We start from the raw sequence: 17,746 nt of genomic DNA, 5'->3' as shown, positions 1-17,746 counted from the left end.
CATTTTTTTATTTTTTAAAAATTTTATAAACCATAGTATCGATTCCAATGTATGGTAAGTCAATAGAAAAACACATTTACAATTTTATAGCTTCCTACAAACAAGAAAAATACCGAACACTAATCACAAGTTCAATTGTATATATGCATTGCATACGAAGAAGTAGTGGAATGCGGGCTGCAACCCATTAAAACCAGCGAACGTTTGTAAAGGAAGGAAGAGCGAAACAAAAAGGCGGGCATATCGGCGGCGGCGGCGGCGGCGGCGGATGGACATGTCGCCCGACGGAAAGAGCGATTGCCGCCTCCGCAGCGGGGCGTACCTCGGCGAAATCTCCGCCCTATGTGTCGCCGACTTTCCTCCTCATCTCTCTTATCCTCCTTACCTACTCGCCGGTAGTACTCCTTTCTCTTTCCTTCGCCTCTTTCTTCTCCTTTCGTTAGGTCTTTCTGTTTTCCGGGCTTTCACTCGAGCTTCTTCTTGCTTAGTTCCTCACAGAATACGCACTTTCATACGTTTTTCAATTCAACTACGGTTTGGTTCAGCTTTTCACTGGACAGTAAAAATCTCAGTGCAACTCGTGATCTTCATCCTTGTCTGGTTTTGCAATATGCTGAATGCCTTCTTTGAGTGCGCAGGGACGGGTTCGGAGCTTCTACTCTATGATTCGGGAACGGGAGAATTGGTTGAATCGTTTCACGTGTTCCAAGGCATTCGAGTGCATGGAATTGCTTGTAGATCTTTTAGTGGCAAAGGCGAATCCTCGTCGTCTCAGCTTGAGTTCAAGATTGCTGTGTTTGGGGAAAGAAAGCTGAAAATGTTTACTTTGTGCACTGACACGGAGTTGCTGGCCGGAGATCAGCCACCTGCAGTAACTCGTTTCAGCTTATTCCAGTCGTTACCGAAATTTAGTCATTGGGTTTTAGATGCTTGCTTCTTGAAGGTAACTAGTTCAAACTTTCCTGTTACTGAAATCCTAAACGTATATAATCTTTGCTGCTAAAATAAAACTAGTTCTGACTTTTTTCTACTCCCAACTCTTATAGTTTTTACTCTTTTTTATTTTGTGTTTGAATTGGTAGTAGGACTATGCAGGTTCTCTGCTCGAAGGAAGTAATTGTCTTGCTATAGGGTGCAGTGACAACTCCGTCTACATCTGGGATTACCTGAGACAAAGAGTAATTTTTGAAGTCAGATGCCCAGGTTAGTTTTCCCTAGATTATTAATCCTGGATTCACTCCTTATGTTGGCAAATCAAGCCAACCCTCACGTGACCCCCACAAAGCAGGGAGCCTGTGCACTGGGGACACCCTTGAACTATTTTCCCAAGTGGCTAATCTTCATTGCCCTCTGGATTCAATTCTGAAAAAAAAAAAGAAGAGACTTTTCTTTGCTTAAATGGAATCACATGTTCTGCTGCTATTGAGCCTAAGGATTTCCATGCAATACTCAAATTGTGTTGACAGAGAATCAAGTCTCTCCACTATTCATCTAAGTTTCACACATCATCTTAACCAGCGATTTGCAAAGACACTCTTACCTCCCTCCAGCCTTTCCACAAAAGGGATCATCTTGGCTAAAGGATACGTGTGTACTACATAGTTCCTTCATCTGTGCTAGGATCTATTTTCTTACCTGTTTGAAGTAAGTGTCTTTGACGCGTTGCCTAGGAATATCTCTTTGATGTGGTATCTCCTATGAACAATGTTGGCAAGCATATTGGAATAAATAAACATTGACAATGTTGTATTTGAATGATGTTAAGGCTTACTACCCTCTAGTGGGGCTATGGTTCTATTGGAGGGTAGTGCTGGTTGTGGCCTGAATTTGGGTTGTGACAGTATCTCCTATGAACAATGTCTCCTCAACATACCTTTCCCTCAGTAGAACTACCTTCTGAGCAATGCACCTAGGTTATTTACCTTGAGTATGCTAGGTCCAAGGAAAAATTGAGAGGTCATTCTACTTTTGACAATTTCACTGGGACTTATAGGGATTTTGTAGCAAGAAGGGACCCCCTGCCTTAGCTAGCATGGAGAGAGACACTAAAAGAGATAATATATGTTTCCTAAAATCCAGCAACAAGCAGAGTCGTAAATGCCGCTGCTTCCACATGGGAAGGACCAAATATTACTGGCTTAGATTTGTCAGAAAAGGTTATACCTACTGAGGCACAAAATAATATACTTCTCTTTTATATACTTAAATAATTAGATCCTATCCCAGCTAGATCCTCGCAAGGAGAAGGTTGCATAGAAATACGTCTCCCCCGAGCCTTACAAAGTGGGGAGCCTTGTGCAATTGGGACACTCTTTTTAAGTAATTAGATCCTTTCACATCTTTGCAATAATTGTCTTCACCCAAGCTCAGGTGTTGACCCCACAGTCTTTTTACTGATATAAAGAGAAGTCATCTTCCTTACAAGCAAGAAGATCCCGTTAGAGCATACATAATACATTCTGCTCCTCTCTCTCAGTTACCTCAGTGCTCTCCCACCCCTCCTTTAGCACTCCAGCTTTCACTGGTTTCAGTGACTGTCATTACCTCATAGAGCAACAGAACTTGATCCCTCTATCATCGATCATACTATTGATGCTGTATTTATCTGTATATCTTTTGAAGTAGACATCACAGGATGTTCACAAAATATGCATGAAAAACCAATTTTGACCCAAGAAACCTAATCAAGCCTTTTGATCCAGTTATAGAGACCCTAGACCTTTAGCATATTTGACCTTAAAACCTGGGTCATCCTCTTCTCTCTTTACTCTCTTTTGGTTGCTTCAGTTCTCTTCCAATTTTCACCATTCCCCTCACCTTGCTCCATTTCTCTCTTTATCCTCTTGTGTGCTCCAGTACTCTAGCAGCCTCACTACCACAGTTATTGGTATTCCCAAGACCTTGCCATCATAGGGAGACCTGCCATAAGACATATCTAAACACCTCCAAATTGATATTGGTATTTTAGTTTTGGCTAGAGTATTACATTTACAAGTACATGAGGCGTAATAAGTCTACTGAATATATCAAATTATCAACTATCAAGCACAAAGGGACAAGTACGAAGTTTTCATTCTTTTGACTTTGTTTATTTATTCACTTACAGATAAGTGTCTTTTATACTCCATGCGTATTTGGGGTGATGAACTTGAAGCTCTTCGTATTGCATCTGGTACGATCTACAATGAGGTACTTGTATTGAACTTTATGGCAATGTTTTTCTCCAAAATTACTACATGCCATCACTATTTTAGATAGATTTGATTATTGTGGACTTTACCTTTAGTCTCAAGCTTATTGATCTGATTAGAAATTGTTATTTATTTTGGTCTGTTTATTTATTTTTCTATTTAAAAAAATCATTTCTATAATCTCAAGATTGATCTGCCAATATTTTATTTTTTTATCACTATAAATTAATAGAAGGGTAGCCATGGCACAGGTTATTGATGCTGCACTTGTATCCCTTTTTTTCTCTGCCCAATTGATTCCATTAGCGAGCAATAATGGAATAATTCCTTCATAATTCAGGAAATATGGAGACATAAGTCACATGGATAGAGCAAATCTTGCTTGAACTGTCCCTATCATGACAAATACTTAAATTATCCAGTTCAGATAGAGACTTATTTAACAATTGCCTAACCACATCCATTACAACTTCTATTAACCAAAGGAGCAAAATCTTAGCTATTATGGATGTAACAAAACAAGATATTTGAGATGGTAGGTAGTAGGAACAATGCTATGGGTGATTTAGATGAGATTCATGTTCTCCATGCTTTTCTTAATGCCAAAATAAAACAAATCTTAGTATTAGACATTGATTGGTCTGATTCTGCATTGCTTTTTTTTTAAAATAAAGACAGGGTTTTCTGTTTTTGAAAGAGAGCCCCCTTTTTTAAGTCTTGTTCAGTTGCTATGTAATATGTGCTTAAATGGCTCCAGCAGTACTTACCACTCATTTCTCTTACCTTGAATCTCACTTGCTATGTACCCACTATTTCATGTTTGGATTTTCTGAATGGTGTTACTGAGTTCCCAACTCCATACAAATGCAACCCACTGCTATATAAAAATGAGATTTTCCATACTTGTAAAGATGAATACTGCTAGGGTTCAGAAAGTGATTGTTGACTGTTTGGTCAATGTATTTGTTCAAGATTGTTCTCATCTTGGTTTACCTTATTGTCAATTAAATTGTGATTTAGAGGGCAGGCTAGATTTTACCTTGTTGACAAATAGCTTCTTCTGTTTTTTAATTTTTTTGGTCATCTGTTTCAACTTTCAACTATCTACCATTCTGAATGTGGCCTGACTCCAACATGCAGCTGTTATTAACATGACATGTGCTTCAAACAAAATTCTAAGCAATATAAATTTGTGTACAAATAATTCTGCAAATTAATATTCTGATATCATGTCATGTATTTCTGTTCTAAAGTTGAAAATTTTCTTCTAGTTGTATCTTCAAATGAACAAAGATAACTTGTTGGTATTGCAGATTATTGTGTGGAAAGTGCTTCCTCACAACTGCGTTTCCTTGGAAAACCCTGTTAAACTGATCAGTTCATTGGGCAAAGATCTCCATCTTCGTGGTCAACAATATGAAACTGTTTCTATGTGTCGACTTGCTGGACACGAGGGTTCCATATTTCGCATTGCTTGGTCCCATGATGGATCCAAACTGGTATCTGTCTCTGATGATCGTAGGTGTGTAAGACATATCTTGACTGGTACTACTAAACTTCTTGTTCCATGGTCTCTTAGACTTTAGTGACGAGGCTCATGATAACATTAGCATTTTTGGTAGTACAGTGCTCGTCTCTGGGAAATTCATGCTGAAAGGAAAGAACCAGATACAGTGGAGATACTTGTCTCTCACTCAATTGGCCCTGTACTATTTGGACACACTGCTCGGGTTTGGGACTGCTGTATATTTGATTCTGTGAGCTCTGGAAACTCTTAATCTACAGCTTCAAAACTACCTTCCTCATAAATAGGGTTTTGGAATACAGACCATAAAGCAGTCTATTTCTGAGATACTTGCTCCCTTCTTCTGAAAGGATGCTATTTATGCATACAACGGACAAAGTGTTGTTTTTTGTGTTTCCTCAGATAAATTTCTTGTTGGGTCGTTTGGAATAGTGTGATTATTATGCTAAATCTATTTCTGGTTTCTACCACAAATTCTGTAAATACCAGCGTACTGAGCTAATGGTCAAACTGAAAGTAGCATTGGTGCAACTGGAAGAAAAATAACGAATTTCTCCATATGGTTCCTATGTAATTTTAGCTGAACATTCTGCCAGACACTTTCACTTAGCAGCATTTGCGTGTGAAAGACAACCAATGTTGTGAGTTGTTCAACTTTGGCCTCTGCTATACTTCTTGTAATAGTTTCACCAATTATGGAGTTTTTATACATTCAACAATGGTCATGTTTTTTCTAAACCAGATGTATAAAGGAAATTGGCCCCTCCTTCATGAGCTGATATTGATTTATTAAGTATTTACATTTTGACTAGTAAATGGTTTCATGAAATTGGCCATCATTTCTGTCCTTCCAAAGTTAAAGCCTCTCTCTCTCTCTCTCTCTCTCGCTGTGTTTTTCAAGACACAAAGTTGGTGTCTTTAACTCTTGATACTTTTAATGCAGAGATTGAAGTAGTTTATGAACTAACTTATTTGTGGGGCTTCGCTCAGGTAATAGTCACTGCTGGCGAGGATTGTACATGTCGCATATGGGGACTGGATGGTAACCAGCTTAAGATAATAAGGGAGCATATGTAAGTTGTAAACATTTGTCATGCATACTGTTTTGGATCTGACGCTCTACAACTTCAAATACGAGGCCTTAAATTCTTTATATTATACCATTTTGTAACTAGACTTGCTAATATCATATATCATTAGCCGCATAATGCGAAAGCCACAGCTGTGCATGTGTACCAAATGAGGTGTCCGTGGTTTTGGCATTCTCGTGACTTGCTGATTGACTTGATTGTCCAAATTTCCACTTGTAGTTAAGACTCTTTTAATTCCCTGCGTATCAGTTTATTTTATTTATTTATTTTACTTTTTTAAATTTGAGTTGTAAGAAGCAGGGCCTAAAGCTGTAAATGGAATGGATGCTTGATATGAGATGATGTTGAAACAGTTCAGATAACTAACAATTTACATGCCATAATACAAGTATGCCCGATTCATCATCTCATCCAAATTATTTAATTGTTTGGTTGGTGAGATCAATTTGTCCTGCCAATGCTTTCAGCAAAACTGTGTGGCTTACGGAAATATTCTCTTATTTATTAGATTACCACACAAAAAACAAGTTAAAAAAAGAAAAAAAAGTAAAGAAAGGAAGTTACTCTTGCTATCTGTGGTTGAGTTCCTTTAACACTTTGTGTTAAAGATATTACTTATTATCAAAGCCAGTCCCAAGTCCCAGATAAAGAGAGTTGCATTAGGTAGCCTTTCATGTAGCTGACCCACCTAGTGTGATTAAGGCTTGATTTGCTACTGTTGTTTATTCTTAGCATCTATGCATCTTTCCCTATCTAATTTGCCATCTATTTCAGCATCTATTTCAGCATCATTTGCATGATCTTTTGTCCCACTTGCATGACTTTCTTGTACTACATGGTATTTTCATTGCAAGGCATCCTGTTTCAAGTCACTTGATTTATCAATTGGTAGTTTTGGAGTTTTTTGTTACTTGTTCAATCAATTGGTTTTGTGTGCATTACTATAACATAACTGTGAGTTCCAACTATGGGAATTGTGCTTCAGCTAGCTCATCCATTGAATATTAAGCAACTTAATATTTATCTGTAATTTGATATTTCCTATGTTATTTAGCATTTTTTTCCTAATCTGTGTTTTTTAACCGTGCAGTGGGCGGGGAATATGGCGATGCACGTATGTTCCAAACTCTTCACTTCTTATTACTGCAGGGTTTGACTCTGCAGTAAAAGCACAGAAGCTGCACACTTCTCCTCTCAAAAACCCAGAGAGTTGTGTTGAGGACATAAAAGAGCTCCCTGGAAAAACGAAGTTTCTCACTGTTCATATCCCACGTCCATCAGAGTATATAGGACCAATGGACAGGTGAACCTTTTACAGCATTAGTGTGCTCTTAGCTACAAGAGAAAAAGCAAGAACAATTCTCTCTACTTAAGTGCTGGTGGTGGCATTTGTTGGTAACATACTAGTGGACTTACACAATGTACACAGATGAGCCTATATCTTGTTAATGTTTCTCTGATTGTGATCATCAAGAAGATGATGACAACATCAAGTTGTCCATGAATGTTAATTTGGACAAATTGTTGAGTAACATCCTGTATAAAATCAAAACTAGTAATGACTTGGATACATTTGGATTTTAGTTCATCTTCTTCCCCTTTTCCTATCATCTCAGTGAGGTCTTCATTTAATGGTATTCTGACCCCTTTGAACATTGTGCAGCAAAAGTGAATATGTAAGGTGCTTGCATTTTGCACGTGAAGACACCCTTTATGTTGCCACAAACAATGGTTACCTGTACCATACTAAACTATTTGACACGGGAAATGTAAAATGGACCAAACTTGTCCAGGTCAATGAAGCAGTACCAATTGTTTGTATGGACCTGTTATCAACAAGTTCATCTGACTATCCTAGCACAACTGAAGATTGGGTTGCTGTTGGAGATGGTAAAGGGCACATGACTGTTGTCAGCATTATCAATGATGCTCATACTCCTAAAGTCAGCTTCACTTTTACCTGGTCAGCTGGACCAGAGAGACAACTCTTGGGTACCTATTGGTGCAAGTCACTTAGTAGTAGGTACATTGCGATTCCTTGCTTTTAAGCAATAAGCATGTGTATGTTGCTTCCAGGGTTTACTTAATAAAGCATCTCCATTTGACTGCTGAGAATATTTTAGGTCTAATCATGAAAAGATCGAGACATCACTTATTCACAATTTGTGTGTGCTTTTTATGCTAAAAGCTTGTTGCGTGTGTCTGCATGTGTACTCTCGACACCAAGGCCCAAGAAATTATTATGAACTGTTATGATTGTTAGACTGGTCTTCATTGCCAATGAGATATAGATGGAATCAAGATGATTCTCTAATATGAATTTCATCTCTTACTGTATTACGAGTGCTTGGTTAATGTTAGTTTATGACTACCTAACTGCTCTTACTCCATTGTTAAGCTGTAAAAGGTGTGAAAACTCATTTATTTCAGATTTTTTATCATGCAGATTCATCTTTACCTCTGATCCTAGAGGAATGCTGAGGTTATGGAGGTTAAGAGATTCATTGCAATCTGTTTCACACAGTTCAAGGCAAAGGTGTGATGTGTTGCTAATAGCTGAGTTTAAATCGTGCTTTGGAATACGAATAATGTGTTTGGATGCATCTTTTGAAGAGGAGGTATTTGTTTCTCCCTTCTACAAACTTTGTTTTGACTGAAATTGCTTGCTTTGTGGTCTTTAAGTTGTTTCCTGTTAAATTGTCAATGGACATGTTATGCAAAGTTCAGACTACAGTCACATCACATGCAACCACTAAAGTAACCTAATCAAATGTTTTTTTTACTAGCCAGTCTCATTCAACTTTTTTTTTTGCACATCATTTTAATTTATTTTAAATTTGTCCGTCCATATATGATATCTTGTTTTCCCCATGTCTGGATTTCTTATCCAAGAATGAAATGACCTTAGAAAGTGGAACTACTGTAATAAAATAATAAGCAGTATGATACACTGGGATGTCAAAATTCCATTGCCAATGAAATTGATATTATGATAATCAGTAAAACATAAATGCCTCAACATGGTGAGAGATACTCTACAGTTTTTTCAATGGTTTTAATTCTGCTGTATTTCTATGTGCTTTTTCCACTTTTTCCTTTTTTTTTTCTTTTCCTAATTTTGGTGCAAGTTTGCTGACAGGTTTTTAAGAGCAATGATTCAAGATGGTCACCATATTAAGGGAAATAAATCTGTTTGTTGGAATTGATGTTGTAAGATAAGAGAGCGAAAAGGATCAATACACAGCCAAAAGCTTGGTGCATAGAAACCAGAGAGAGAGAACTCTAATTAGCAAAATATTTACCGCAAAGTGAAAAAATAAATAAGTGATTACAACTTCTTGCATCAATTTCATATATGAGAACCCCTAAGAACTTCAAATTCTACCCACCAAGCAATCTACTCTCAACTGTGCATAATATCATAATAAAGAACACAAAAAAGACAAAAGCCCCTTAAAAAAAGCAGTTACTGTTTCCTGAACTGTATTGCTACAGGACTTGATATGATGTCTACTCCTGCATCAAATAAAGAGGAGGATAAATGTTGTTTCCTGAGATTCTGAGTAAGAGGGTCCGTTAGTCAAAATTGCAACTGTGATGTGATTACAGATTGAACAGTAAAGAATCCAGAGAATTAGACATGGAGAAATTTGTTTTAGTGATACATGGGCGACATTTTCATGCATCAAGCTTGAAGATGGATTTTGAATGTTGATGTGACATTTTCATGCATCAAGCTTGAAGATGGATTTTAAATGTTGATGTTATATCTATCTATTCCTTATTGTATTTTGTAGTTAACTTTTTTCAGGTGCTGGTCTGTGGAGATCTCCGTGGTAATTTGGTGTTATTCCCTTTGGCAAAGGACCTGTTGAATACATCTGTTGCATCAGAAGTGAAAATATCTACCTTAAATTATTTCAAAGGAGCACATGGAATATCAAGTGTATGCAGCATTGCAGTAACTAATTTCAGTTCCAATCAAGTTGACATACACTCGGTATGGCCCAGTTGAACAAGTTTGTGAAAAAAGATGCAACTTATTTTTTGTGCTTTTTTCCTTATTGTCATGTCAAGGAGCCATGGAAAACAAAGTTGCTATAATTAATTGCTTAAAAGTTCCTCAGCAAAAAAAAAAAAAAAAAATTGCTTACAAGTTAGAACATTGAGAAATAACATTTTGCCTAACCCATCATCTTCCAGAAGTAACAGATAAAGGCATTGTTTCATTATAATCCAAAAATATTTCACATATACTAGATGGTGGTGATACCGTTTGGAGTTTGTTGTGTTTTTGCATTGAGTACATTCTAGAAGACTTAGGAGGAATCGGGAGAATACAAGAGTGATTCAAGCGGCTTAAATAAACTAAGTTAGGGAGAGACTAACTTAAGTTGTATGTATGAGGGGTGTATTAGACTTTGTGTAGTCTAGTGTAAAGCCTTGTAATTTCTGCCCTAAGTTGTCTATAAATAGAGACATATGTGGGCAGTCGCGGTATCATTCATTTTATCTGTATACGAGTACTGTAAAATTGAGAGGAAAGTCTAGAAAGATAGTGCTTTGTAATCTTGATTGTGTTGTACTTGTGTGAGAGGGTTTATTGTACTGATTCCTAAAGGATTTCTAGTGGATTGCTCTCGGGAACTAAAGGCCAGATGTAGGATTGCAATTGCAATCTGAACCAGGATAAATCGCTCTATCTCTTGTTTGGTTTGCATGTCTCTTACCCTATTTCCATTACTGATTTATATTTCTGTCATTGAGATTGGTTCGTGTGTGTGGTTGTGATTTGAGTGATCCTAGTGCTTCTAATTGTAACAGAGTTTGTGTGTCAGCTTTTTTGTTCTTAGTTTGCTTTTTTTGGTTGTTTTGAGAGGGGGGGGGGGGGGGGGGGGGCATATGCTATTTGGATATGACAGAGATGGACAAAATTCAGAATATTTACATCAATCTCTCACTAAACATTTTGGGCCTAGAGCTATGCTCCTAGAAAAATGTTCAGTGTGCAAGTTTGGGAACATAATAGTGAATTTAGCAGTCCTAGTGATCAGAATATATTTTTCCTAATTCTCTAAAATGTTCTTTTAAGAGGAAAGAAACTTATATGGTCAATAAATAAATAAATTTGGATATTAGAGTTTTGGCTTGAAAACTGATTAAATAAATAACTGTCATGTTCCAAGAAATATGTTCTTGTATAATTAATTTGAAGTCTATTTGTTAAAATGATAATAGATATAAAAGTATCTTGAATTCGATTATAAAATCTACAAGTTTATGCTGTTGCATCCTATTCTAGAACACGTGGTGTACAGCGTTCCTATCACCTACCAAAATGAAAATTAATTTTATGAAAGAAGTCCTATTACTTCCTCTTATAGATATTCAATTAAAACAGTAGGATATTATTGTGCGTTCATGTATGAATTTGTTTTCAATTTCATTGTTCTCCAGACTGGAGGAGATGGGTGCATATGCTACATGGAATATGATAGAGATCGGCAAAGCTTGGAATTTTTAGGGATGAAACAAGTGAAAGAATTGAGTCTGGTTCAATGTCTCTTTGATAGTACCTTCTCTGATGATTCAAGTAGCAGTTATGCAATAGGCTTTTCATCAACTAACTTCCTGATATGGAACTTAATGACCGAAGCAAAGGTAACCCCCAGCTCTGTCTCTCTATTCCTTCCAACTTATTTATGTCGCATTCCTTAATTTTCATATCCAAGCAGATTGTTCAAGTTCCCTGTGGTGGATGGCGTAGGCCCTACTCCTATTATCTTGGGGATGTGCCTGAAACACAGAACTGCTTTGCATTTGTCAAGGTTTGTTCTTTTTCCTGCTTTATTTTTTCCCTTAGAGATAATTTGGAAAGTAAATGATAAGTACCCCATCTATGTTTAGTCCACCTTGTTACAAATCATGCATGTGCAGATGGTGGGACTGTTACTAATAGTTTTACTTGCTGATGATTATCAATAATCTTGATGCTCTGAGGCAAGGATTATAATATTAGCTTACAATATGAATAATCTTGATCCTTGACTGAAACTGCTCCCTTTTTGTTGAGTTCTTGACCAGGGTGAAGGATTTTGGTGTATTAGGACGGTTTGATATGATCTTGAGATTATATTCTCTAATCACTAATTCATACTTCCAATTTCAGTTGTTTCCTGAGTTGCCATACAATGTATCAATCGGGCATATTTTCTCAACTTGTTTTTTATCCTGTCAACTTGACCACTGTTTAATGGTTTTATAAGACAATATTTTATGTTAATTAAGTGCTTGTCAGATTAATACCTCCCCCCCAAATGTGCTGTTATCGTACATGCATGCTTGTATGTTTATTTTTCTATTTGCCTATTTTTGTTGGACTTATTTACCTGTTTACTTGTTATTATTGAATAAACTTTTTACTTAGTAGTTAGTACAATGTAGTAAAGAGCTTTAAAGAGGCTAGCTACATTTTAAATATGCTACATACTTGTTAAAGAAGGCTTTCTAAAAGTTCTCATGTTGCTGTGATTTTTAAAAGATTTATGACTTACATCCATCAAATGGAAAGAGAAATTTCTACTAACCTTCATCTTCTAGTTTAGTTTTATTTTTTCATTGTTAATTGCTTTGTTTCTTTATAGGATGAAGTCATTCATATTCATAGGTACTGGATACTGGACACTGAGAGGAAGATATATCCTCGCAATCTGCATTTGCAATTCCATGGGAGAGAGACGCATTCCATATGCTTTGTTTCTGAAGATTCACTGTCTAGTTCAAAGCAAGTTCTCTTTTCTAAATCCTGTTGGGTTGCGACTGGGTGTGAAGATGGAACTGTGAGGCTGACTAGGTAGGTAATGTGTAAAATTTGACTAAGAACTGGATGTTAGGTGATAGATTTTTTTTACTTGTATTTTTTATTGCATTATCAAGTTTTGTTTGGCTTTGACTACAATGGTGACTACAAACCTCTGTCTGATGGGATGTCTACACTGCATATTTATTTACATATTGATATATGCTTGATGAGTGTGGACACATGATTGTGAACTAAGTGATAAGCCCAAAGGACCAAATATGTTAGCAATGGGTTCAAAGGATATCCATATTGGTCGTTGGTGACCTGTATGTTTGGCAAATGTCCATGTACATTATCCTAGCAACTCAACTAGGGATTAGAAGAGGTGGTGAGGTGGAGAATAAACACCTTGTTATAAAATAATTGGGAATTCTGGGGTTATTGATTTAATTCTTCCTCCCATCTTTTCAGTATTTGTAATTCTTGAGTGTTCTGCATAACTACAAAATTTGTATGCCAGAAGAAAATAACTGTATTGTTGTATATTTTTATATTGTTTTTCTTTGTTAGTATTGTTTATTTGATATATCTCAGCTGCAATGTGTGGCTAATAAAATAACCAATACTGCAGGTACGATTCAAGCATTGAGAAATGGTCTGCATCGAAACTTCTTGGGGAACATATTGGAGGATCAGCAGTGAGGTCTATATGTTTTGTGTCAAAAGTACATAGAATTGCAACAGATGTGACTGCCATGCCTGATGGGATAAATGCACAAACTTTTCCTTTTGATGATAGAGAGAATCCTAGCTTATTAATTTCTGTTGGTGCAAAGCGAGTCCTTACTTGTTGGAAACAAAAGAATGGAACGACAAAATTCAAGGAAGAAGCTGCAGTAATCAGCCTAGATTCTGGAGCCGGAACTGGTTTGAAGCATTCATCGGGGATGTTGTCAACAATGTCATTCCAGTGGCTTTCCTCTGACATGCCAACTAAGTCCTGCAGCACCTGTGATACCAGAGGGAACTCTGAGAAAGATGTAGGAGCAGCTGAGAATGTTTTTGGTTCCAGGGCATCTCACTTGGCGCCTATTCCAGATGACAGGATGAGGGAATCACAAAACTATGAAAATGATTGGAGATACCTGGCTGTTACAGCTTTTCTTGTTAAATCTGCTTACTCCAGGTGGACCAAGATTACAATAATAGCCTTTTGTGCTTAGGATATTAATAGTCCAAGTGTCCAACTGACTTTGATGACGCTGTCTCTTTGTTGTCACTCTTTCAGGTCAACTGTCTGCTTTGTTGTTGTCGCATCTTCAGATGCCACACTCACATTACGAGCTCTCTTGTTACCCTATAGGCTGTGGTATGCATAAAGCTGATCTTTATTTGCTTTCTGTGAAGGTTTGCCTTCATCTTTTAACCTTTATGGCATTATCCTTTATTCTTTGTTATTTCTATTGTTGCCTGGTTGCAGGTTTGATATTGCATCATTGGTTTCCCTGTCATCACCTGTTCTGACACTCCAGCATGTCATTGTTCCTATGGGTTTGCCATCTGAAGGTTAGTCTACCTTTTGGGTTCTTTTGATAATTTGATTAAAGATTTGAGTAAGTATGTGGAAACATCATGATCAAGAACAACAATAATCACAAGCCTTAATCACTAAACGTAGGTTGGCTGAATAAGAATGAGTATGATTGGGTTTGGACCAAGTACCCCTTCCTTCATCCCTGTCCATGCTTCCTATTTTTCCTATCCATTAATGTGCTCCTCCTTGTTGAGTAATTTTCTTAAGTCTCCAAGTAACCAATAGCCATTACATACTTGCTACCCAATCAATTTATATAAAAGTTTAAAAATAATTTATTCCTAAAAATTATTTGTATTCTCAACTATGTTTTTTCTACCATATTAATGTCGACATTTCAAATTACTACTAAATTTTTTAAAAAATGAAATGATGCAATAAAATAAATTGACAGATAAAGTAATTTGAATATTCAAAATGAAAATCTAAGAAAATAAAACATAATTGATAAAACATCATATGGCCAAATTTGACAATAAGGAGATCTAAACATTGAAAAGATAAATTATTTTCAGACAAAAATCTTATATCTAGACAAAAAACAAGATTATATGTATATAGAATAAAAACGTTTTTTTTTTTCACAAATATATGCAAGTCGAGGCGGGTCAAAGGACCATATATATGTCCTCTGGTGAGAAATGTTTTCTCTTGTTCGTTCTCATCCAAGGTCATATTTGGGGTTGGAGAGAGACCTGTTGCCGTCCCTACCTGAGTCTGTTTATTGACTGTAAATAAGGAACACCTTCAACATTAGAATTGTTGAGGAAATTACTCAATTCACAACGGAGTTAATTATTGTAGAAACATCAAGTCATAAATTTCTTCTGAATGTCATTGACGTTTGGAATAGACCAATGCTTGACAAACACAACTGTGCCTGTAAAAACAACTCCTGCAGTGGTTGACAGGATGCAAGTTTAGAATTCTAATTCAATGGTACACTTTCAAGCTTGGCTTTTGTTTTTTAGAAGTAGTTTGCTTTACTAAAACAGAATATGACAGTTCAAATTCTATTCAATGTCTACAACAGTTATCAGTACTTATTTGCATTGTTTTCTACCTCTGTCAATGTTTATTTTATTATTATTTTTGTTTTAAAGGATGGCTACTCTTTTGAACTCCAAGAGCATCAAGTTGTCCAGCTGTCTGTATCTTATATTCCTGCACTCAGTTATATTCTTTAATTTTTACGGTAAAAATACATTTTCACTGTTTAGGCTTCAAGCTTTCAAAATCAACCAACCCACAACTATGAATGCTGCGCTTCCTTTGGGCCTTCTTTTGATTTGCTTTCAATCCTTAAAAGAATGGGTTCATATACTAGTTGAAAGAATCTTAAATTTAGGTATGTTGATACTCTTGCCTGTAAAGGTTAACGATTATTTTAGAACTTGATTTGCAGACAATGTTCACACTGGAAGCTTGTATCTTGTAATTAGTGGATATACTGATGGGAGTATTGCCTTTTGGGATCTGACTGAAAGAGTCGACAATTTTATCCAGTCAGTTTCAGATTTTCAAATAGAAAAATCAATAGATTGTCAGAGAAGGCCACGCACTGGAAGGGGAAGCCAAGGTGGACGGTGGTGGAAAGCATTAGGCGGCAGCTTTGCTTCTAAAAGCCCATGTGATAATTTGAGCACGGGTAGAACAGTTGATAAAAGTGACCGGAGTATGCTAAAAACTTTTGAATGTGGAACCCCATCAAAGTTTATCCGTCCTGATACATGTGCGGCAACTAATGATCACTGTAGTTATATTGCTCCTCTTGCACAAGGGAAAACAAATGATTCCTCACTGGAATCATGCATGATATCGCCGTTACAAGTTCTGAGTAATGTTCATCAATCTGGGGTCAATTGTCTTCACGTTTCAAATGTCCATAATACTATAGATTCCAATTTTGGCCATCTGTACCATGTTGTAAGTGGAGGTGATGATCAAGCAATTGACTGTTTACTGTTTGATTTGCAAATACTACCATTAAGCTCCTATCCCAATAACAAGGACCGGGAAATCGGGAACGGTGTCAGGAAATGTGAAAATACTATCAGCTTGGTTAACTGTGGCCACAACCAAAATTACATTATGAGAGTTTTATGCCATGAAACAGTCACCTCAGCTCACAGCTCTGCCGTAAAAGGTACCGTATCAAATGCCTAAATGTGCAGTAACATGTATTTTTTCGGAATCTTAATAACACCAAGGTGGTTTTCATTTATTGTTGACTTGTTAGATGCCCTTTAGGCATTCGTGTTCATAACATATCCGGTTAGATGTCTCTTAGTCTATCATCTTTATTTACTGGCCGCGATTCAAGGACAGACGTGAACCTTTTTGTACTCTTGAGCAATTTCTTATTTTGAGAAATTACTTAATAGAAGCATGAGCCTGATGACGAACTAAAACTGGTTTTCCATGTTGTGAAGGAATTTGGACGGATGGGTGCTGGGTGTTCTCAACTGGTCTTGATCAGCGCATCCGGTGTTGGCGCCTTGGGGAGCATGGGAAGCTCGTCGAGCATACCCAACTAATCATTAGTGTGCCAGAGCCTGAATCACTGGATGCTAGAGCCTGTGACAAGTAAGAAACTTGTCTAGTTCCCTCCTGCTGCTGGTATTTCACAATCAGGATTAATCGTTGTAGTTCATTGTTTCTTCACTCTCGTGTTGTTCTTGTTTCATTCCAGAGACTCTTATCAAATTGTAGTAGCTGGAAGAGGGATGCAGATGGTGGAGTTCTCGACCTCTTCTCCCAAGGAAGACGAAGACTGAACATGCCCCTGACTGAAAGTCATGCTCAAATCCAGACATTTTGGTCTGAATTCAATAACTAACATGGCTGCTGTCCCCCAGCTTTGTGGCGAAGAACTCAAGTCAGAGTTTTCCAGGCTCTTCTAAAGACCAGCCCTGCGCGTCACCGTGAACATTTTCAGTCAAAGGCTCTCTATAGAATAGTTTTGTTCAATTTTGGTGTCTGATCGTACTGCCATTTTAGATTGTTGCTTTTGCTTTTAATAATCATAATGCCTCTGACTGAAAGGCATGCTCAAATCCAGAGATTTTGGTCTGGATTCAATAACTAACATGGCTGCTGTCCCCCAGCTTTGCGGCGAAGAACTCAAGTCAAAGTTTTCCAGGCTCTTCTAAAGACCAGCCCTGCGCGTCACCGTGAACATTTTGAGTCAAAGGCTCTCTATAGAATAATTTTGTTCAATTTTTGTGTCTGATCGTACTGCCATTTTAGATTGTTGCTTTTGCTTTTAATAATCATAATTAACAAAACTGATGTTTGTTTATACAACCCTTTTATTATTTCTTTTCATTACCATGCCATCCATTTCATTCATCAATCCAACCTTGTGTGGCTGGAAATACAATATAAAAATATTTATTCAAACGTATTCAATCGTGCTTATACAATTTTCTAATAAAATATATAAATATATTTTGACCAAATATGATGTTAAGTTTTTATTTTTTATTATTAAATTTTTAAAACATAACATCATTATCAAATGAAATTAAAAAAAAAAAATCA

The 17,746-nt window shown here is 36.8% G+C and overlaps 1 protein-coding gene across 4 annotated transcripts; it reads left to right on the top strand.

Annotated features, from left to right (window-relative positions):
* The first annotated feature begins 156 nt into the window (after positions 1-156).
* LOC127799469 (uncharacterized) lies at positions 157-17,490 on the top strand. 4 transcript variants are annotated; one of them, XM_052333528.1, is made up of 20 exons: positions 157-395; positions 639-943; positions 1,086-1,203; positions 3,107-3,189; positions 4,505-4,713; positions 4,819-4,948; positions 5,707-5,789; positions 6,898-7,110; positions 7,471-7,830; positions 8,254-8,425; positions 9,619-9,807; positions 11,265-11,468; positions 11,543-11,635; positions 12,452-12,660; positions 13,241-13,795; positions 13,898-13,978; positions 14,090-14,175; positions 15,609-16,349; positions 16,636-16,789; positions 16,896-17,490. In XM_052333528.1, the coding sequence occupies exons 1-20, from the start codon at positions 269-271 to the stop codon at positions 16,978-16,980; spliced, it is 4,197 nt and encodes a 1,398-aa protein (XP_052189488.1). In that variant the 5' UTR covers positions 157-268; the 3' UTR covers positions 16,981-17,490. The 4 variants fall into 4 exon arrangements, with proteins under 4 accessions (XP_052189488.1, XP_052189504.1, XP_052189512.1 ...); XM_052333544.1 differs by lacking the exon at positions 157-395 and having other exon boundaries at positions 800-943; positions 1,096-1,203; XM_052333552.1 differs by lacking the exon at positions 157-395 and having other exon boundaries at positions 800-943; positions 1,083-1,203; positions 3,107-3,172.
* Positions 17,491-17,746: the final 256 nt, after the last annotated feature.

Source organism: Diospyros lotus, chromosome 1 (assembly GCF_014633365.1).
Source record: "Diospyros lotus cultivar Yz01 chromosome 1, ASM1463336v1, whole genome shotgun sequence".
In the NCBI taxonomy this organism is placed as follows: Eukaryota; Viridiplantae; Streptophyta; class Magnoliopsida; order Ericales; family Ebenaceae; genus Diospyros; species Diospyros lotus.
The sequence above is the reverse complement of the archived record's forward strand: the minus strand, read 5'-3'. Positions and strand labels throughout refer to the sequence as shown.